The sequence below is a fragment of the Mesoplodon mirus genome, assembly GCF_964341445.2.
Source record: "Mesoplodon mirus genome assembly, chromosome: 7".
In the NCBI taxonomy this organism is placed as follows: Eukaryota; Metazoa; Chordata; class Mammalia; order Artiodactyla; family Ziphiidae; genus Mesoplodon; species Mesoplodon mirus.
Window position 1 is genome coordinate 99,959,339 of NC_138983.1, and position 23,327 is coordinate 99,982,665.

The 23,327-nt window shown below is 49.7% G+C and overlaps 2 protein-coding genes across 2 annotated transcripts in view; one reads left to right on the plus strand and one right to left on the minus strand.

The window, feature by feature from the left end:
- Positions 1-23,327, plus strand: part of LOC309808905 (uncharacterized protein) — a gene marked incomplete at its 3' end in the record, with an annotated part of 163,168 nt that overhangs the window by 123,131 nt on the left and 16,710 nt on the right. The gene's annotated exons all lie outside the window — the stretch shown is intronic.
- On the minus strand, positions 2,695-9,851 carry LOC309808086 (NUT family member 2G-like). Its single transcript, XM_082628089.1, has 6 exons — positions 7,878-9,851; positions 6,793-6,921; positions 5,629-5,752; positions 4,835-5,299; positions 4,318-4,434; positions 2,695-3,797 (listed from the first exon to the last, which is right to left on the minus strand). Exons 1-6 carry the CDS (start codon positions 8,561-8,563, stop codon positions 3,006-3,008), a joined length of 2,313 nt encoding a protein of 770 aa, XP_082484215.1. The 5' UTR covers positions 8,564-9,851; the 3' UTR covers positions 2,695-3,005.

Sequence of the window (23,327 nt, forward strand, 5' to 3'; positions counted from 1 at the left end):
GATGTGAAGGGGTTGCTCCACCATCTTTTAGTTTTCTTCAGAGGAAATTTTTCCATATGTAGCTGTAGCTTTGGTGTGTTTGTGGGAGGAGGTGGGTTCAGGATCTTCCTATGTTGCCATCTTGAACTGGAACCTATTTACTGTGTTTTAAATTTTGGTTTTCAATCGTTCAGTTTGTTACTAGTATATGGAAATATGATCAATGTTGTGTATTAATGTTTATGTATTGATTTTATATTCTGAGATCCTGCTAAAGCAAGTTATTATAATTTATTATGAGTCTACTTATACATTCCTTGGAATTTTCTATGTAGACAATTATGTCATCTGTAAAGAATGACAGTTATATTTCTTCTTTTCTAATATGTATGCCTCTTTTTTCCTTTTCTTGCTGTACTACACTAACTAGAATCTAAAGTACTAAGTTGAAAACTAAGATTAGAGTGGACATTCTAACCTTGTTTTTGAACTCAGGGAAAAGCATTCATTCTTTCACCATTTGATGTGATGTTAGAAGTAGGTTTTTTGTAGATGTTCTTTATTAGGTTGAGGTAGTGACCTTCTATTCCTAGTTTTCTGAGCATTTTTAATATGAATGGGTGTTGAATCTCGTTAAATGCCTGTTCTGTATTAATTGGTGTGACAGTATGTGTTTCTTCTTTAGACTCAATATGGTAGATTACATTGATGATTTTTTACCATTGAACAAGGCTTGCATCCCTGGAATAAATTCCACTTGGTCATAGTCTATTATTCATGTGGATTCTGATGGTAGGTATTTTTGTGGATTTCTTCTAGTAGGGTAAATTATGGTTCCCCAAAAACGTCCGTGTTTAACCCCTCGTATGACAATATGTGAACGTTACCTTGTGTGGAAAAATGGACTTTGCCGCTGTGACTAAGTAAAAAATCTTGAGATGAAGAGATTATCCTAAATTTTCTGGGTGGGCTATATATAAACACAAAGAGCTGTATAGGAGGGACACAGGGAGAGTCAGAGCTGGAGAGACCATGTGATGAGGGAAGCAGAGATTAAAGTGATGCACTTTGAAGATGGAAGAAGGGACTAATTCCAAGGAATGCAGGCAGCCTCTAGAAGACAGAAAGGGAAAGGAAACAGATTCTCCTGTAGGGCTTCAAAAGGAACAAGCCCTGAGACACCTTGACTAATATCAGACTACTAAGCTGCAAAAACTTTCTTTCACAAAGGGTCAAGGAGGGCTGGGAGCACATATGTGCTGCCCACCTGGACAGAGGGGGACCTGTGAGGCTGACCTACAGATTCTGTGGAGGTGGAGAGACATGAGCCCCTTTCTTCTCCAAGCTCTTTGCAGGGTCCAGCAGAGAGTCAGGCCACCTGTGGAAGCCTGCGGCCCCAGTTTTGCATGCTGGTGGTGTAGGGGTCATGTTCAGGGAATCTCTGTTGTCCTAACACCTGCCTGGGTCCTGGGGAAGGAATCAGAACTCAGAAGCAGGAGAAGAGCCTTTGGCCAGCAGGGAAGGGGGGGTGAGGCCCAGGGCAGGTCCATAAAAGATCAGAGCACCTCAGTGCTTTAGGAGGAAGGGGCTTCAGAGGTGGGCCAGCACAGGCTGTGACAGAGGCTAAGCAGACTGGGAGGGGAGGCACTTCCGGGAGACAGCAGGGGTCTACTCCCTGCCCCTCATTGTTTGCTCGTCTCACTCTAATGAGGGGGTCATTTCCCCTGCTCTGATGATTCGAAGCCTCTGCTGGCACCCACAGGACGGTGACTGAGGCCTTCACACTCCTCGGCATGGATCCCAGCTCCCACTCAGATCTGGGGCCACAGACACCTCTCCCACCCCCTGCCGCCCCTGTGAGCCAGCTGTTCTTGTGAAACGTGGTCATAGTTTGTTAGGAGGATCTGTTTTCTATGGGGATACAAACCAGTGTTGATACCAGTACACACACATGTCCAGCCATGGGTGCAAAGGGAAGGGACAGTAGTTCTGGGGTGTCTTTGCAGACCCGTAGGCCCCTAACGCCAGTCCCCACAGCCACAGCCAGATGGGTCCTCCTCCCTCAGTTGAACGAGATGCTGCTGCACAGAAATCCCACAAGTTCCACAAAGGGGCCCAACTGTCCTTTCCCTTATACAGACCTTTAACGGGTGCCCCATGAATTTCCCCACACCCATTCCCCTTGTTGCATCCTCATTGGGATGAAGAGGTAGCTGCCTCCACCACTCTCCACATTGCAATAATCCCAGTGGAACTAGAGGATGCTCCCGCTACGATGAGGCAGACAGTCCTGTCCCCATGGCCAAGACTTTTCGTCTCTGGTCAGGCCACCCACACAGGAAACCCTAGATGAGCGGAGGGTCATCCCAGCGCCGTTGTCTGGCTGCTTCAGGAAAGCAGAGAGAAGCTCCATAATGACAAGGGCCGTCTCCAGGCTCCATGCTAGAAACTGGTGAGTGTCCAGAGGGCTGAAAGGCACAAGAGCAGCTCTGCCTCCCCAGAAGGTCCAGGGATGCAGAAGACGGTACAGATGCCCCAGAAGGGCCCTAGCCAAGCAGGCGTTAGAGAAGGGGCTGATGAGGGGGTCCCTGGGGAAAGTGAGAGCTGTGCGTTCCCAGGGGCAGCCTGAGGAGTCCTTGTCTATGTGGAGGAAAGGTGTGGCCACCTGTAGACCCAGAGCTCCTGTGACCTCCCTCATCCTTCCTTCCTCTCAGGATCGCTCTCTGTGGAGCAGCTCAACACCAACAAGATGACAGTGGCCTGAGAGCATTTCCCACGAAAACGATCTTTGTTCACAATTTACATACATCACTCCAAAGGTCCTGCTCCCACCCACACCTGGCCACACCCACCTCCCCCACCTCCCTAACCCCCCACAATCCCGCTCCCCCTCCCCACCCTGGTGGTCCTGCCCCCCTCCCTTCCCCCCACATCATCCAGGATCAGCACTGGGAGGAGGAGGAGCCCCTAGGCTCCCCAGGGGGCTGCCCTGGGGCCTCGCCCTGGAGGGCTGGCCCAGCTGTTCCCTACTGGCTGCAGTGCTTCTTCCTCCTCTTCCCACGCTTCTTTGTGTCAAACGGGTCACGCTTTCTCTTTCTCAGCTGTGAGGGGCGAGCCAGCCCCAGAGCCAAGGCTGGCCTCCCAGAGACGCCGAGGCCAGCCCCGGGGATGGGCAGCTTCTCAGCAGCGGCTGGGCGTCCACACACAGCCCGCTTCCTCGACTTGGGAGCGGCTGGTGGAGCTGGGCTGAGGCCTCTTCTCTGAGAGGAGGGGGACTGGGGAGCACTCTGGGCCCCCCAACCTCCAGAGGAAGCCAGGGCTGAGACATGGGCAGGACTGAGGGACATCCCGAAAGGCACCAGTATATTCTGAGAGTCTACGATGAAGACGCTTTGGAGCACCTCCTCGTTCTCACTGGACCCGTCCCCGGGCACTCGGGCCTCCCGAAGAGGAGAGGCCTTTCTGAGAACAGACGCATCCCTGGATCTCAGTAGAGGGCCGGTGCGCCTTTGACCCTGGGGAGGGGAGAGCCGTACGGGCCGGAATATAGAGAACTCCTGACGTCCTCCAGAGGGAACAAAGACTTTGGGCCTGCACAGGGCAGTGTCTGTTTGGATGAGCCTATGAAGAGCCTCAGAATCAATCTCTGGTGGGCAGGCTTCATCACTGACCCCTAGATGGGGGTCTTGGTCGTGCCTCTGGGCACCTTGGCTGGCGTCGGACTCAGAAGGACTTGAGGCCATTCCGGGTGCACTGTGACTCGGGGCTGCCCGCACACCGTCGTCCTCTTTCAAGGCCAGGAGTCGTTTCTGCACCAGCTGGTAGGAGGGAGGAGGACAGTGACGGCTCCACACACACGTGTGAGAGGAGGAGCACTGGGCAGTGGGACAATGGCCCTGGGGGGGAGGAGGGGACGGGCGACCCCAGGACTTGAATCCAAATACAGACACTGTGGCAGTCCTGCCATCCTCCTGCAACTGATTCCCAGCTTTGTGACCTTCCCTCCCCTCCCGGCTCCCTATCCTCTCCTTCCTTTCACCCTGCACTGCACCCACCCCAGAACGGGCCCTTCCCCATGCCAGGCGTCCCAGGCAGGGGAGGGATGGACAGCGCTATGTGGCCCTCCTGTTCTGGGGCCCTATCTCTCCCCTATTCACTGGGGTCCCTCCGTGCCCTGGTCTTCCTGGGTGTCCCTTGTGTCCCCTGTTCTACCGGGGATCCCTCCCTCCTCTGGCTCCCCTGGGTCATCTGGGTTCCCCTGTCCCCTGGATCACCTGGGGTCCCCCTCCCGTGGGGTCCCCTGGCTCCCTGAGTGTCCCTCTCCCTCCCCTGTCTCACTTCTTCGGGGGTGAGCCCTTCCTCCTGCTCCAGCTCCTTCTCTAGGGCCAAGAGATCCAGCTGTGGGTCTGGGGAAAGCAAATCTGCCAGGAATCCAGGGTGAATGACTGCCTCCACCTAGAACAGAAAGAAGAGGCTGTGAGCATCCTTGGCCAGGAGTGGCCTGTGAGACAAGAAGGCCAGGAGGGAAAGTGAAAAGCAGAGACCCACCCCACTCTCCTCCACAAGGCGGGGATGGTCAGCGCGCACACACACACACACACACACGCAAACATGCACATACACAGTCACACACAAAAGAGCACATATACAGAGGCACAAACACAGACACAAAGGCATACACACAGATAGACACAAACATATACACACAAACATCTGCGTAAACCTCCCCTAACACCAGGCTCAGGAACAAGGAGCTGAGCTTAAGTCCCAACGGCCTGAGCAGAACCCAGATCTTGGGTGCTGAGAGTTCCATGCCCTGGCATCTTGCAGACCCCAGTCTCCAGGCCTAGCCTACTTTGGTGACAAAGTCCTCCTGGGAACACAGCTTGTCGATGTAGCTTAAGAGATCCGGGTCCGAGTAGGTGCCGTCCTCTTCCTGCTGCAGCTCATTTCCGTCCTCTCCCCATTCTGCATCTGAGTCGCCTGTGGCTGAGTGGACGGGCCCCACCAGCACCTCCATGATGTCCATATACTCCCTCACAGCCTCAGGTGGAATCTCCTCGGGTGCCTTGGGCTCCGGGGGTCGCTGGGACCTGTGTGGCTTCGGGCGGGAGGGCTGGGCGCTGGGGCCGGACATGCTGGGAGCACAGGCTGAGGCAGAGCAGGAGGAAGGGGAGGAAGGTGAGGGGCTCCCGGTCCACCTCCTGACCACCGAGCGCACGCTGGTGAGGGCATTGTTGGGGGACATTGATGTGGGTGTGGGGGGGTCAGGACCACCTGAAGCTTCATGCACAGTTGGAGGGGGGCGGTAAGGGGGCATCTAAGAGAGTCACATGTAAGGAAGTGGGGAACCTCCAATTTTCCAGGGGTGTCCCCATCAAGCCCACTTCTTAGGCAGACTTTGTGTGCAGTCCTTTGACAGGGAGGCGTGAGAGAAGTTACAAAATTGACCAAGTCAATACCCCGTAGTGACAAAGGGCATCTGAGACCCCACCCCCCACCCCCCGCCTCGGTGGTTGTTTTGCTTGAAAGACCAATGCCCCTGTCTTGAAGGAAAATGATCCACATGGGAACAGTGGCCAACCCTGGGCCCCTGTTACCTGTGCGTTCAACTCCAGTGGGAACCTGGGTGGCTGGCTGAAGGCCCACTTTCGGGGCTGGGGGCCCCCGAGGATCCAGCTTCGGTGGGGCTGGAGGAGGCAGGCCCTGCGCGCACTGCATCCACTGCAACTGCTGAACCTGCATCTCCTCCTCGGCCTCAAATTCCATGAACCTGGGGAGTGACGGAGGCACAGGCCACCCTGAGAAAATGGCCTGGGTTCTGGAGCCCAACAAAGGCAGCCAAGAATGAGGGATTGGGAGAGGATGTGCCTTGGGGCTGTCAAGGCCCTGTGAGGTGCTGTCCACAGCAGAGAGCTGCTCCTGGAACTGATACAAGATCTGGGACCCTTCCTGCCTCACCAGCACTGGAGAGCATTCAACAGCATAGAGCCAGGTCGCTGCACTGAACCAGGTCAACGGGACACGTGGCTGACCCAGGGGGCACCCTCCTCATGCCCCCCATCCAGAGCCACATGAAGGGCTGACAGCCAGAGGCTGGAACAGACATGTGTTCCCCACAGGGGTCCTTGCCCAAATCCAGGACCCTGGGTTGGGACTGAGAGTTCTGGAACGTAGACCTGGAGACAGGGCTCAGGAGAGGCTGGACGATGTGGATGCTGAGCTTAGAGGACAGGCCTTCCTTTCCTCTGAGAGGTGCTTGTTTGTTTGGTTTTGTTTCTTAAACCAAGGGGATTACCGTGGAGCAAACACTGGAAGGGCCAGAGACCCTTGGGCTGATGACAGCTGGCTTCCCCAGCCTCTTGAGGGATGCCAGGGTACCCACTCAGGCCACTTTTCGTGAGGAGAGGGGGTCCCAAATGTATGTCAGTGGCCGCCAGCCAGCCACCACTAAGGAAGCAGCAGGCTGGCAGGTGGAGCTCTTTCCCCAGCCCAGCCCATATGGCCGGAGATGGACCCCTACTGGACTCACAGCTTCACCCTGCCCCGTCCTGAGACCTTCATGTCAGGGCACGGGTAGGTCAAACTCAGGGGAGGGCAGAGCTCGTGGTGGAGGAAGGACAGAAGACCCAAACTCTCAAGGTGAGGGAGGGGTTTCTGGAGGACTGTAGGGCCTCTGGGCTGCGGGCCCCCCGTTTCGAGCGACAGCCCTTCTCCTTTGTCCTCTCTGATGAGCACCCCCACGGCCAGACCCTGCCCTCACCCACTCGCCTCACCCCCCACGCAGCCCCTGGGCCCAGGACGCTGACTCACTTTTGCGCCATCTCGTAGTAGATCATCCGGTCAGAGTTGCTAATGTGCTGCCATTCCTGCACGGCCCTGCACAGTCCCTCCTCCAGTGTCATGGTGGGCTTCAGGCGGGCCAGGGATCGAAGCGCTGGGCTGTAAGCACTCGGGGTCAGTCTCTGTGCCCAGCCCAGCCCCCACCTGCCTGACCCCACCCACCAATGTGGACCACACATCACTCATCACAGCATGACTGAGCAACAGGAGAGTGAGAGGCAGGTGTCCGGGAGAGCAGAGACAAGCCTTCCCGGCTACGGCTGTCACCACCTCACACTCACTCGAGGATGACCATCCACTCCCAGGCTACAGCTGGGACACTGTGCCTTGGGGAGCTCTTTTCCTCTTCAAGGCTGCCTTTTCATAATAAAAATCACCATCATCAATGAGGCGTGGCATGTGCCAGGCAATCTGCTCACACTTCGTAGATTAGCCCAAGGAGTCTTCTGCACGGTCCTCTGAATGAAGTGTGGTTGTCCCCTTTTTACGAGGGACCGCAGGTTTAGGATGGAAATGCCTGCCAGGCTCACAACTCTAGTGGGAGAGAGCCCATGCCCTTAGGAGAGCTCTACTATCACGCTGTTCCTAGTGGAATTCTCCACATCAACGAAGTCGAGGCGTGCATGAAGCGCTCTCCTGGGCCCCGTGCTCCTCCCCCTTCTCCGAAGTGACCTCCCCGGCCATGTACACTCAGGTGCTGTATGAAAGGAGACGTCAGCACAGGAGAGTGTGGCATCCACTCCTTGGCTCCTCAACTTACACCACGACCCTCTCTGACTGCAAGTCTTCAGGCCGTATTACCAGGAGAATCATGGAAGAGCAAGCTGGCTAGACTCACAGGGGGGTGGGGTCAGTTGAGATAAGGCACATTTCAGTCATGATGTCATGGACTGGCAGGCTCGCCCATATGACCGACAGTGTGCCTTCTCATGGCGTGGACATCGCCCTCACACCTTGCTTCCAGTATCCCTAGAAACCTAACCTGCGAGTCCATCCCCAGTTCCTCTTTATCTAAGAGCTCCGATAAGCTCATGACCCCCTGAGCGTTCACTCACATGAGAAAGCAGGAAAGAGCTTCCGCATCAGGCCTCTGGGGAAGGTGTCTCCGGGCCAGTGGCTTGAGGCGCTGCCACCGTCGGAAGTTACTGTACACGCTCTGGTGGTTAGAGCAGTCCTCCTGCGAGGCATAGGGCTGGTTGGTGTCCAGGCTGCCCTCCCTGGAAGTGCCATGTGGCCATGGCCCAGAGTTCACTGGGCGAATGTTAGGGGCCATCTGGGCAGCTGGTGGTGGAGCTTGAGGAGGAAAGCCTAGGGTCCAGCCTCCCTTGCCAGCCTGAGTAACTCCAACAGCTGGAGCAGTCACAATGGTCTCCATCGCAGGGGTTGCTAAGAATATGGGTGCAGGACATGCAGCACTCCCGCTGAGGGCCCCTGGAGCGCTCCAGTTGAGGGGGCCCTGAGGAACGATAAAGGTCTGAGTCTGGGGGGCCTGCACTGGCCTCCCTTGTGACCTGACTTGTACAGTGAAGTTGCAAGCTCCAGGGGCACCAGGGCCACAGCCACCATTAGCCACCAAAGGCATCCTGGGGAAAGCTGGCAGCCACAGGCTGCTGCCGGGAGGGAATGCGGGGGCGATGAGAGGTGGCAGGTGCTGCTCCCAGGGTGGCCAGTGCTGGGCGCCAGGAACGGGTGGAGGAAAGGACACTGCCGTGAAAGTAGACAAGGAGGCACCGGGGTTCATGGTGACATCCGTTCCCAGCAGTGCAGATGCTGTTGAGGCAAAGGAGAGGAGTGAATGGAGGAGGAGAATGGGCAAGTGGGACTGAGGCTTTCTGCGGCATCAGAGTGTAAATCTCCACAGATGAGAGACTCTTGGACAAGGGAAACTGCAGCGTGCAACTGTCTTCAAGTGATTTTCATGCCCTGACCTCCAGTTGAGAATTATTCCACTCGTGACCCCACGCCCATCCACCAAGCTCCCTGACCCCTGCCTGCCGAGAAGAAACTGCCTCAGCAAGCACTCACTTGGAGAGCCTCCCTAAGGCACACCCTGGCACCTAAGCCTCACAGGCTGTCTCCCAAGACCTGGAGCTGTGTGGACATCCGCTCTGTGAGAAATGCCCCTCAGCCGGCGTACTAGCAGGTAGGGGCCTTCTGCAAGGTAAGTTCTAGGCCCCCAAAGGCCCTTTGTGGACAGGCACTGTGTAAAATATTAGGGCCCCACCTCCTCCTCAGTCCTCCTTTTCCTGATGCTCAGTATAAATCCCCTCTTTCTTTCCTAGCCTCACAAAACAAAACAAAATGCTGGAAAATATCTCTAATGGAATCCTGATACAAACCCATGACACTGGCCCAGAAAGCACCTGCATCTCCGAACAACCCACAGCAGATACGTAACATGGGCCAGGTCCTGCCACCCCTTCCCCAGTGCCCAGAGTCACTGTCATCAGTCAGGAGTTCTGTTCCTAGGGGCTTGGCGTGGTCTGAGAAGTAGGCGCGTGTCCCTTAGATTCTGTCATTTCACAGCCAGTGATGGCTGCAGAGGATTAAACAAGGGCCAGGGAATTGTCATGTTACATTGGTCGTGGGAGTATAGACTGCCTGTGGTCCTTCCCCTTCCAGCTCCCAATAACGGAGAGACAATCTGAGATGCAGGCATAAGCCAGATGCCATGGCGATCAAGTTGTCTGAAACACATCCCTGTTCAGGAGAACAAGGTACACACCACGGTGCACCTAACTAACCGGAACAGATGTCATAGGACGTTTAATAGTAACACAGAAGATCATCTTCCTGATCCTGGGCTACACTCCTTCCCCCTTTAAAAGAGGAAGCAGCCTTCATAGACATTCCACCCGAACCAACCCCACTCCACATCTGTTCCCTGTCCATGAAGGAGTGACATGAAATAGGAACAAACTCTTCCTCTCAAGGCAGCCTGAGGGTCCACCATGAGATACGGGACAAGATGAAGTAGGTCTGAAGTACTGCCATTCCACAAAAGGAAGAACAATTCAGAGCAACTCAGGAACCTGAGCCCTCTCTTGGCTGAAGTTACATGTAACGGTTGCCCATCCCCTGTTGAATCCAAGGCAACAGTTACATGAACTGACAAGTGAGCTCTGGGCTGGGAGGAGTGGACGAGGTGTGGGCTGCGGCAGTTAGAGTAACCCCCTGCCTAGCTCTCGGAGAGGACACTTCACTGCAGGTGTGGCCACACACAGCCCCATTGAATAGTTTTCTCACCAAGACCATCTCTCCCCACGGCCCCCTGAGATACACTATGCTCCTGTTCAAATCCCTTTGAAAGATATGGTGAGGCAAGCTTCAGGTGCCTCAGGAACACAATACAGCTCTAGGCTTTCCTCATGACCCTCCCTGTGTCACCACCAGGACATCACACACATCCTTACACACACGTTTCAAAGTGGCTTGTCTCCCTTCTAGAAAGAATCAGACTGCTGCCATCCTTTCTCCATTGCCAGGGCAATTCCTCTTGATCCACCTCCAACGACCCCTCCTCCCCAGGGCAGTCTCAGGTTTCTTCAGGCTCCCCAGTCTCCCCAGGTGAAATGTCCTTGTGCGTCCAGTGCTCTCTTCTCCCTCTACTTCAGTCCAGCTGTGTGCCCACAGTTAAGTGTAACGTGTGAACCTGAAGGATGTGAGGATGGCAGGGTCTCTGAGAACACACCCCCAGCCTATAGGCTTACCTCCTATTGAAGCCATCCTGCAGGCTTGGGCACGGACTACTGCTGCCTGGTAGCCTCAATGAGAAAAGTCAAGACCAGGAGCCAGAGAGCGACCTGCTTCAGCAAACGCTCGGGATCCAAGTCAACGAGGGACACGTTTGAAAGTAAACCGGAAAATGCGGGCTGAACCGTTCTGCGGTGGGGGAGGGGCAGAGGGCACGTGGGTCGGGGTGGCGTGCGCTGGGGGGACATTCCACGAGGGCTCTGGCAGGTAGGCAAGAACCGAAAGTTCCTTCCACCTCCCACAGTGGCAACACAATTGGCGTGTGCCTCTTTAGGCAGTTTACAGACTGTTGTTTTGATTCACGGCACCGAGGTTGAACATGACAGTCCCTTCCTTTCACGTCTTTATCCATCAACCTAGGGTTTTTTTTTTTTTTTTTTTTTTTGCGGTACGCGGGCCTGTCACTGTTGTGGTCTCTCCCGTTGCGGAGCACATGCTCCGGGCGCGCAGGCTCAGCGGCCATGGCTCACGGTCCCAGCTGATCCGCGGCATGTGGGATCTTCCCAGACCGGGGCACGAACCCGTGTCCCCTGCATCGGCAGGCGGACTCTCAACCACTGCGCCACCAGGGAAGCCCTGGAGCTTTAATAATGAAGGAAAACTTAAATGATTTGCAACCAATAACTTCATACTAGAGGAATGGTGAGGCAAAATATTGTACCCAGGCACTCGAGAAAGGCAGGCTGCCTTGTTGCTTCCTCCCTTTGTTCAGTCATTCAACCAATTATTTACAAGATTCTCACTCATAATTCTGATACAGTATTTGAAGGACTCTTCTCAAGGCCACTGATACAAAAATTGCACTGTGCAAAAATTAGCCAGTCCCAATTCTGCAATCACTTTTGTAATACTTCAAAATCCTACACCCCACAGACAGAGATAATCAAATTAGCCCAAATGTAACTTGGGAAGACCAGTCACAGAAGGGAGTATCTAAAAGTCCTTTGGATCATGATCTCTGACTATTCCTGCACAGAAGGTGGGGGCGGGCATTGACTACTGAGAAAAAACATCTCTGGACATGCATCACAAGCCTCAGAAGACAGTTCCATCTTCCACTCAATCACGAAACATTAAAGAAACGAAGAGATACCATGTTTGTGTCTTGTGGAGTTTTCAAGTCTGCACTTGGAGGCGCTTAGTGCTGTTACATGGGAGGGGTCTTCAGAGGCATCCTGTTGAGTGAGAAATGCTCTAATCTTGCGTTTGACCAGAAAGCGGATCTGATGACTGACGTCTCTTCGGGAAGTTTACAAAGTCAGGTCAGTGAGTCGATCCCGCTACTGTTTTTGTTGTTGTTTTATTGTCAACTGAAATTCTGCAAGATATTATAAAAAAGGAGGGAGGGAAAATAAAATTGTTCCCATACTACCTGTTGAAATTGGCCCAGATGGTCAACTCTTTCTCAAAATTATTTTTTAAAAAACCCCAAAACCGTACAAAGGAAACACCTGTGAACACTGAGAAAAAATATTCTAGTAGAGTAAATGCGTTGGAAAAACTCTAGGAACGGAGTCAGGAGACAGTATCTTAAGAGTGTTTCCCAGGTCTGAAATTCTTTGCTAGCATTGTTCTTTAACGGAAACTTCAGGTGTGCTAGGAAAAAGGACCTACTGTTTTTTGAAAGACATTAACAAGAACCAAGGAACGGCAGTCCAAAGGACATGAAAGTACTTGGCCCAATTTGAGGCCACTGTGCTTACAGCGGAGCTCTCCAGAACTCTTTGTAGCTAAGTGCATGGGTTTCACGAGTGCAATATAAAACTCACGAGTGCACATTTCCCAAGAGCTGGTTTTAAGAAGAGACCGTCACGAAGGTTCCCAGCGAGGAGCGTCGCCAGAGAAGTTCCGCAGCTTGCCCGACCCTCCATTTCTGTCCTCTCCTGCAGAGACCTCCTAGGCCCGCGCACCCCGCGCCTGCACGCCCGCGCACGCCTGTGCACGCCCACTGGGGCGGGGCTCTCGGGCACGCGGATCGCCGTCCTTCAACAGCTCCCGGCGGCTGCTGGGGCAGTTTGCTCCGGAAGACAGGAGCGCATGCGCGAGCGCCGAGGGTGGGGCCCCAATGGCTGTCCGGCGGGGAGGGGCCTGTCATGGCGGCCTGTAGAGTCAATTCTAGGAATCCTGAGGTAAGGGGTACGGGGACTTTTCACCCCTCAGGTGTCACCGCTCTGCCCTGTTGTTCACCCTGTGGGTTATTTGTGCCCTTGTCCATGTAAGGAGACTCCCCACAATGTGGATTCACGCCCCCATAGAGCTCGATTCCCTTGAGATGTTTACCCCAGGATTATCGGCACCACTGGGGAGCCGGCTGCATGAAGGGTTCAGTGATTGCGGGGCCTACAGTGGGGGCTAAATAGTGTGTGCGAGCTATTAAACAGGTGCCGTTCTAGTCTGCGCGTTGTGAAGAGTACAAAAGCTAGAGGGAAGTTCTTGCGAGTTGAAAACCCTCATCTGGTTCCGAAGGTGTAGCTCAGGTGATTGGAAAATGAGTGAAGATGGAAGGAACACACTCATCGTTTCACTAGTGTCTTCCTTCTTATCATAAAAACATCAGTCAACACTTGTGTTCAAACTGCATTCTTTTGTCAGTGATGCGAGCAACTTTGCTGAATGTGGTAATAAACATGTATTTGTAGTCTGGTGTCAAATCATGATTGATTTGCAAGCATAGATGGGGTCTGTACATACTTAATTGGTTGGTGGGAATCTGATAGGTAGTCAAATGTGTGGGTTGGTTTTGTCCGTGGATATTTGTGTTTGAAGGGAGGTCATGCCTGTGTTTTTGTGAGAGTGTGTAAGAGTGAGTGTTGTATTTGGAGGGTGTTGAGATGTGACGCAGGCCTACTCAAGGAGTTGGTGGTTAGGTGTTTATAATTTGGTGTTTGGGGAATATGTTTACATGTGTTTTTTTCACCCATGAATTTGGGGATTTGTGTGTGTGTAATGGTGGATTTGGAAGGATTATCTGCATATGCGTAAGGGCAATGTCAGGAAAAGTAGTGGTGTATATTACTTTGGGTGTCCAGTCTGTTAACTTTGTATATTTGGGGAATGTAGGCTGATCATTTGTGTATTCAGGGCATGTTGTATGGTTATGGGGTGTTTGTGGGTGTGCATTTTCAGGAGCTGTGTATGTATATTTGGATGTGTAGAGGGCAGGTCTGTGACTATTTTATGGGGCTGGTGGATGTTGAATGTGTAGGTATGTTGTGTTTGTATGATCCTGTATTCTGCAAGATGGCAGAGTTCATTCTGCGTGAGAGGTTGGGAATATGGGGTTATGTATACGCCAGTAGTGTGGTACTGTATGTGTATTTGGAACAAAGGGCGTATAGGGTGACATTATTGCCTATTTGTAGTGTACTGGGTAATTGTGGTTCTATTTGGGACTTGTGGAGAGTTGTGTGTTCAATGAGTTTGTGTGTGTATTCAAGGGGCATGGCCACTTGGAGGAATATTTGCTGAGGCTGTGCATTTGTAATTTTCAGTAGGAGCCTCTTAGGCTTATGTATTTTGGGAAGTGAGTATATGTGTATCTGATAGAGAGGTGGGGTTCTATGTTTCTACAGGGAAGATGGACAATTGCATTTGTATGTATTAGAAATATGTGATACGGGTATTTGTTAGTACTTGCATATGTGTGAGCTGGCTCCCGATAGCTAGGGATAATTTGATATATGGAAGTTGTTTCATAAATGGTTTGCTGGACATATTTCCATGTATCTTACTTGTGTATTCTAATCCGTGTGCGTGTCCATCATCAGGTGCATGCATTATCAGAGTTTGTTCATAAGGTATGGAGTTGTTAGGAGTATTCAAAGTGTATTTCTTTGGAGAACGCTAGGGTGTCTATACATGTGTTTGGTAGGAGTAAGAGGTGGTCTGTCTATATATTCAGGGTGAGGGTAGAAATATATATATACACACACACACACATATACAGTTTGTATGTTGGAGTAGTGGTGGGGAGCTTGTATTCTGGAGAGGTAGCATAATGTATAGTGTTTGGGAGGGGATCCATATGTTCAGGGGTTAGGAATATTTGCATGTGTGTGTCCATAGGTCTGTGAGAATTGTGTATGTATATTAGTAAGCCTGCAGAGGTTGTCGGTGTTTTTCTGTTTTGAGTGTGTCTGAGCATTTGGGGTGTATACTCATGAGTAGTTTGTGGATGTGTGTATTTGTGATTTGTGAGTGTAGCAGGAGGCTTCGAGTCCTCTATGTGTCTATTTCAAAATGTAATGCCTGAAGAATTTAGTGGTGTTGCTTGTATGTGTGTTCTCAGTATTAGTGAGGTGGACTTACATGTACAGTTGACCCTTGAACAACACGGGTTTGAACCACACGGGTCCACTTATAGTGGATTTCTTTTTCAGTAACTACTACAGGACTACTACAGGATCCATGGATGCAGAGCCACTGCATGGAGGGTTGGCGTCCTAACCCCCAAGTTGTTCAAGGGTCAGCTGTATTTGATAAGTATAGATTATTTGTGTCTGTGTGTGTTTTTGAGTTCGTGGGGCTTCTGGGGTATGTATTCTGTGGGATGTGAGAGTTTAGTTTGTGTGTTTGGAAACCAGTGGGCTGTGTAGGTTATGTGTGTGTGCAGGAATCCTGCAGTATATGTATTTTAGGGCTGTGGGATTGCATATGGGTCTTTTTTTGGGTTGCACATGAGACAGTTGTGTACTTGGTGACCCTGTGTGCTTAGGTACTCAGTGTGTACATCTGGATGGCATATTGGTTGCACATGTTTGTTTTCAGGCCCATGTTGTGTGTGTATATATAGTTGTGAGAGTGGAATGTGAATATTCAGGGTGAGTAAGGTTTCATCTGTAAAAATTTAGGTAGTAAGAGGTGGCCTGTTTGTGTATTTATTCAGGGTGAGGGTGTGTGTTCAGGATATATATATATATATATATATATATATATATATATATATATATATATGTACAAACACAAATGTATCTGTGGTATCCTTTTGGTTATATATCTGTGGTGGGAGTTGAGAGTTCTACTTGGGGTGTAAGTGGATTCTGTGCACATATTCACAGGAAAAGTTATGGGATGTGTCTTGGGAGAGTCAATGGTGCATCTCTCTTCCCAGCTGTGTGTTTAGTGATGTCAGGTGGGTAGCTTGAAATTGGTCATGCTGGGAATATTTATACCATGTAGATACCATAAGTGAAGTCTTTCCCGCCTTTCTCGGAGAGCTTTTTATCAAGCACTTAGCAGCGTACCACTGATGTGCGTGTTTGGATTGTGTATGTATGAAGCAAGAATATTTGGGCATCGGTGGGTATGTATGAGACACTCATGTGAATTGTGAGTGGGGCTTCTGGGGCTATGGGCCCTTGTATATGTGCATTGACCCTGGTAATTGTGAATCATTGCATTGCTCCTATCAGGTTGGTCTGTTCTTTAGGGCCAGAGAATCCCCATAAATGTTGTTGATTCCCAGTAGAAATCATGCAGATGGATACAGGGGTGTCTGTACCTTAGGCAGGTGGACACTCCTTCAGCATTTGTGTGGTCCTAGAGTCTGGGTCCCTAGAAGGGGGCGCCTGGCGGACAGATGGCCATGCAGAGCAGAACCTTCACAGGTGTGTTGTTGGCATGACAGGCAGCAATCAGAAAGTCATGGGGCTTCCTGGATAGGAGGTCAGATGACCAAGGGCTCTCCCAGGAAAACCCCCTGAGAATCAGTTGGACAGCTACAGGCATTCCTGGCTCTTCTGTGGCACAGCGGACGTGCAAGGACACCCTCCACATGGGGTCCAGAGCCATGTGTCCCTGAGCCCAACTGCCCCAGGGTGGTGGGAACTGTTGCATATCAGGCTGGTCAACTGTATCACTAGGTCTCAACCAACCTGTCTCATGGAAACCTAAGTCCTCACGGATAGGCAGGACCTCTAGGGATCACTGAGCTGACAAGGACAGAGGTAGGGAGGCTTTGTCACTGAGGGAGAGTTGGAGACTGAGACCTGGAGAGCCTGGGGAGTCCCACTCTGAGGAGATACGGCTCTGATGTTCCCAAACCCTTTAGACATGTTCTCTGTTCTTTTCTGAAGGCTCAAGATGCTTCTAGCAGTGGGAAGCTTATCTCAGTTTCATGTTTCTCTGATAGGATGAACTGACCCTTTTATTCACTCTTCCACATCGAGCTGCAAACCCATCAGAGGGAACCATGTGATCGTTGTAGCCACCAGCTGACCCCACAGCCACCTTGTGCCTCCCTTGGACCCACCCAAGCATTTCTGAGCCTTCTTTATGGTGAGTCTTGTGGCCTTTTCTCCCTCATTGTGACTCCTCCTGCCAATAAAACATGCTGTGAATGTTAACAAAAGGAAACCTGCACTAGAATTGGAGTCTGGAAGGCCCGTAGAGGGAGCTCTCATGCCGTGCCACTCATCATCAATTACTCCAACAGGAAGAGGTCATTTACTGACCCCAAAGAGGAAGTGCAACCACTTTACTACCCCAGCTGGAGGAGGGAAGACTTCCTTCCTGGCCAGCAACAAAAAGTAGAAAATAGAAATAGCTAATAGAAAATTCCGCAGTTTAGCCAATGAGACGCCGTTGTCACCTGAAGTTTTACTTTCCTCCAGTGAACTTCCATTTTTTCCCTTGATGATGACTTTCTTTCCTTGTCCCACCCTCCTTACTATACAAGTCTTCTGGGACTTCCCTGGTGGTCCAGCAGCCAAGACTTCGCGCTTCCAATGCACGGGGCATGGGTTCGATCCCTGGTCGGGGAACTAAGATTTCCACATGCCATGTGGCCTGGCCAAAAAAAAAGAAAGCCTTCCATGTTGTGTAACCCGTTGGAGTATCTCCCTTTCTATCAGATGAGATGCTGCCTGATTCATGAATCGTTTAATAAGGCCAATTTATTCAAAATTCAAAGTAAATCTTCCAATTTACTCCGTTAAATTTTGTTTTTTAATACATTGGGGGCATGCAGAGGTGGCCACTAACAGTTTAATATGTATCCCTCCAGAAATGTTCTGTATAAAAATATGTATGTGCACTTTTCTAAAATCCACTCTTATGATTGCTACTGCTAACAAGATGATTTTATGATTAAATGCTTATCTTTTTAAAAAGAAAAAGGTAAATATATTGGTGGCAGTGATGGGATCTGAAGCAAATTTCTGATAACATTTGGGACAAGGAGAAACAGGTGTGGTGCCCACAACTCCTTTGAGTTCACTGTCTTTCTTGCCATTCCTGAAGGTTGTTGGTAAGCTCCTCTTGGTTTGAGCTCCATTCTCTTTGCGTTTGTGCTCCCAATCTAACTGGCTTTCCTTTACAGGGCAGGTCAGTTTGGCTGGTAGAGGATTCTCCTTGAGGCCAAACCCCTAGCCTTTCAGATGGAAATTCCCAGGACACAGTAACATCTCTTGGTTATTGCCAGTATATTTTGGAGTGGTAAACCATAGCCCCTAATTTTGTTCCCTGGATTCCACACTGGGCACTGCTGACAGTGTAGTCTGCACTTGCCCATCTGTTTGGAATCAGCCCCCAGTTTCCATGCTTGGAGCTGTTGGTGGTGGCTATAGTTCTCCATTTTGTTTGGAATCAGTTTGCAGTCCCCCTTCCTTGGGATTTGCCGTTTGGATCTTTTTCCTCAGTCCAAGGATCCCTGGGAATCGGTGGTGGTGCATACCAGGCCTTCTTTTGTCCAGGACATAGTAACATCTCTTTGTTACTGCAGATACATTAAGGCGCAGGTTTTTTGTGTGTTCTTTTGGGTTGACAAAGGCTAGCTAAGGAAATGAGATCCTTTATCGCCAAAGAGTTGAGAATGCCAGCTTCTGGCACACCTGCTTATTTTATATTTAAGAACTATGGTCCTGGAGGTTGTAGATATTTAGAAAGATGGAAAAATTATACTAATATTGATCTAGAATTACAGTGGTCATTGTGGGGCATGTTCCAGTTAGACAAGATTGTACATTTAAGGAAAACACTAGAGAGCAAGGGTTCACAGATTGCACAGGGAGAATGAGATGCCTGCTTTACTTGGTATGTAAAAGTTTACAGACGGTTTCAAGATTCCAAAATAGCTTCGTTGAGAGACTTAGAACAAAAAGCTAATGAAAAATTAAAGAGACAAAAGGTACCTGAAACAAAAGACCATAGGACGGATGTGACTGCAGATTTAACTCCTACTGTCCCCCCCTTTCCTTTTTCACCTGAGTACTCTTGTTTTACTCATTTTCTGTCTGAAATACTTTTCTATTCCAAAAAGAATATTTAACAATTGCCATTTAAAGTAAAACTACCTGAGATTGCAGGTGAGCCCCCTCAGGTGTCCTTTACCCCTTGGTCAAAGACTGAACTGAGAGCTGTAGTCAAAGAATTCTCTAAACCTTGGAGGAACCCCCAACATTTTTTAAAGACTTTAGAGTCACTGTCAGGGCGTATGTCCCCAAACTGCTAGATCTTTATCCACTTGTACACATGTTGGTAGGACTGGGGGAAGCCCCAGAATGGATGTGGGAAGCAAAATGACATAATCCCTAGGATGATATTCAAGATCCTCAACCTAAAAAGGCTTGCAGAATAACAACTAACCTTTTATAAGCTATTCCTAAAATCTTCCCTGCTCACACTTCGTCTATTATTAATTGGCCTAATAATGATTGCTCTATTATTCACTCATACAAACAAAAGAGGGGTGAATCTGTGGAAGACTTTAGAGCCAGTTTGGAAGCTCTCTTTTTACAGCAGTTGGTGTTCCAAGGAATAAAAAGGCCACTCAGCCTGCTTTAACTGCCCTCTTTGTAAGTGGATTATCTTCTGAGATTAGTGGATTGATAAAAGGGCAGAAAAGAGGGTGGGAGGCTATAGGCCTGACTGAACTCGTGACTATAGCTGAGCATTTTGAAAGGACCTTGGAGCAAGATCACAAACAGAAATCCACCAAGCTCATAGCCTTACAGTTACAACAGCTCTAAGGCAAGGGACACAAAATGACACCTGGGCCTCCCCCATTACAACTTCCTAGGGGTCCATGATCAATTTGATGACCCAAAGTTGATGTTTCATTTGTAATCAGTGAGGACACTGGAAAAAGAGGTGTCCTCAAAAGTCCTATGAAAACTCTTCACAAATGCTCTCATATCTGTCTCAAAGGGAGGGCCCCCCCGACCCTCTCCCCTAGTTGGCAGAACTCCAGAGGTTCTCTGGTAAACTATTACCAGCAATGACCTTAAACAGCCCAGAGGAAAATATAATGAAAAACTGCCAAATTTTAGTTGATACTGGAGCTATGCTTTCTACTTTAAACCCCACTCTCATATTTTACTTTGAAATCTACATTAAACTCTAATCCTAACTGTAAACATAATTACCTAACCCTTTAACACCCTACCCCTAGCCCTAACCAGAGCTGTGCTTTCTACTCTAAATCCCACCCTCAAAGAACAACAGGTCCCTCTGAGTAAAGAGGATGTTTCCATAGTGGGAGTACCTAATACAGTTCAGAGAGAATTTTTATCTCAACCAAGATTCCTTTCTGCTATGCAGTATAGCCCCAGTTAATCTATTCAGTAGAGATCTCTTTTCTAACTTCAAAGGGCCAGTACATTTTGCCTCCAGTGGAGATCTCACCTTAAAATTTCCTGATCAACGTGAACCTGATCAGTTATGTTCCTTACAATCTGTCCTGGACCTAAAAGCGGAAGTTCAACAAAAGTTCCCTAATTGGATGGAGATGCCTGCAAATTTGGGGGCTACTTCTGACAGTGTTAACATGAGAAGAATAAAAAAATGCAAACCTATAAAGATTCAGATAGATGTAGCTAAGCCTCTCCCTAGGTTTCCTCAACAGCTATTAAAGCCTGCGGTCATACAAGGTCCCATAGCTATTGTAGAAGACCTAATTGCCCAGGAGGTAATCATTCCTGTACTCGTCCCTGCAGCATGCCAATCTTGCCTGGTTGGAAACCTGGCAGGATGGCGATTTGTCCAGGACTTGGGAGCTGTTAATAAAAACAGTTTTCCCCTGTTTTCCTGTTGTTCCAAACCTAGCCACCCTTCTGTCACAAGCTTCAACTGACTTGAAATGGTTTACAGTTGGAGACCTTTCTTCAGCATCCCGGAGACCCAACAGCCAATATCTACATGGCTTTACTTGGAACAATCAACAATATACCTGCACTTCTATGCCTCAAGGGTTCACTGGGACTCCTTCTTTTTTCCTCCCAAGTACTTCACCAAGATTTAAGTACCCTCTAGTTCCCTGAGAAATCAGCCTTTTCACCATATGGAGATAACCTCCTGCTGTACTCAGCTACTGTAAAGGTTCCATAAGGCATTCATAAAAGATTCCATTTATTTGCTGCAACAGTTAGCTGAGAAAGAACACAAAGGAAAAATTACAATTATCCGTAGACACTGTTCATTACCTAGGACGTAATCTAAGCACTGAAGGAATGCAGCTATCTCCAGAGAGAATTAGGCTGATACAGGAACTTCCTAGACTCACAACTAAGTGCTAGCATTGTGGATTTCTAGGTTTAGCTGGTTATTGCAAGCTCTAGGTTCCAAATTTTTCTGTTACCTCTTCCACTCTGTGAACTTATTAAAGATTTGGTTCCTGAAGCCTTTGCTTGGGAAGATAAACACAAGCAGGTTTTTATAAGGCTAAAACAAGCAGTGCAGGAGCTGCCTGCCTTAGGGTTGCCCAAATGATCAGGTTCAGGTTGATCCGGAAACTTTTTTTTTTTTTTTTTTTTTTGCGGTACGCGGGCCTCTCACTGTTGTGGCCTCTCCCGTTGCGGAGCACAGGCTCCGGACACGCAGGCTCAGCGGCCATGGCTCACAGGCCCAGCCGCTCTGCGGCATGTGGGATCTTCCCGGACCGGGGCACGAACCCGTGTCCCCTGCATCGGCAGGTGAACTGTCAACCACTGCGCCACCTGGGAAGCCCGATCCGGATACTTTAAGGTGAGATCTCCACTGGAGGCAAAGTATATTAGCCCTTTTAAGTTCGAAAAGAGATCTCTACTTAATAGATTAACCTTAGGTTATTCAAAACCTTTTACTTTATTTGTGCATGAAAGGCATAATCAGGCCGCGCAGAACTGTGTGAGCATGGTGGTAAACATAGGCCTATTGCCTGTTATAGCATACAACTTGATTCAGTTGCTTTTGCCCGTCTCAGGTGTCTTAAGGTTATAGCCGCAACTGCAAATTTAGTGGAAGCCTTGGCAGATTTGACTCTAGAAAATGAAGTTTATTTGCAAACTCCACACCTTGTCCACAGTCTTCTTAACGCTGAATTGACATTTCTCTGCAAGTATCACTAGATTAACTTCCTGTGAAATCCTGCTTTCACCACCTCATCTTTAAACGTTACAACATTCTCAATCCTGCTACACTACTACCTCTGTCTCACAAAGGTGAGGGCCGTGACTGCCAGGTAACAGTGTCCCATGGGAATTCCCTGGTAGTCCATTGGTTAGGACTCCGAGCTACCACTGCAGGGAGCGCGGGTTGGATCTCTGGTCGAGGAACTAAGATCCCACGAGCCACATGGCGCGGCCCAAAACAAAAACAAAACAAACAAACAGAAAACAGTGTCCCATTTTGTGACACCGTGTCCTGAGTAAAGATGTTACCAAGTCCAAGGTTGCTCTGCTTGCCGCACGACAGGCCATAAATCGGAGATGAGGTGTTGAGGCAAGGAATATGAGTTTATTCAGAAAGCCTGCAGACCGAGAAGATGGCAGAGTAAAGTCTCAAAATAACCATCTTATCGGGGTTTGGGTGCCAGTTTCTTTTATAATACAGAGATGGGGAGGAGATGAGGAGGTAAAGTAAGAAGGCCATAAGTTTTGCGAATAGCCCCTGGAATGGCCAGCCTCGGGGAGGAGATGTGTTAATTTCTTCTTAATTGTAGCCATCCACAGGTGGAAGGAGTCCATATGTTTCCCTGAACAAAGGCACTTTGGTTTAACATTCAGACAGAGGGACAGGGTTCCCCGAGGCAGGCCATTATGTACAGGTACAGACAGTATCCTTTTAGTGAACAAAAGCAGCAGAAGGCAAAGGTTACAGTAAAAGGAACAGATCCCATGTGGAGTCCGATATGGCTCTTCCCTGTTACAATTCCCTACTGTCAATGTCCATTCCACAGTCTTGTGGATAAAAGGGGGTGACGGCCCTTCTAATTGCTTCATCAGATGGATCTTTCCGGGAGTGTCCACCATTGGTGCCAGTGTTCCAAACGTTGGGTTTTTGTTTTTTTTGTTCCTCTCTGGAAAGTGTGTCCTTTACACCTGTAGCCTTAAAAAAATATTCTCAGCCTAAAAGTTGAGAGTTACGATCTCTTTGATGGGAATTTTGAGGGCTTCAAGCCTGGGAGGCAGCATCTCAAGTTAAGGAATTCAGCGCTTTTCCATGTACAGGAAGATGCAAGAGTCTGGGCTCACTGAACTCATTCATTTGATATGTACCTCAGCTGTCCGGGGCCTGTATCCTATATCCTCACATCCTGAGTTTCGTCAGGGCTCACCGGCTCACGTTGGGGGGCTGCAGTCGCTAATGACTGATGTGTCAGGAAATATTCCATTTCTCAGATCCTCTCCTCTTGGTCAGGATTTTGACCAATATTTGGGAGACATTTCAGGATCAAATTTTGTCCCACGGCGCTGGGAGGCTCATCCCTGGTCAGGGGAGAATTCTTGATATGCCACTCCAGGTGCTAGTTTTTGGATTAGGCCCTATTGCTAATTAAA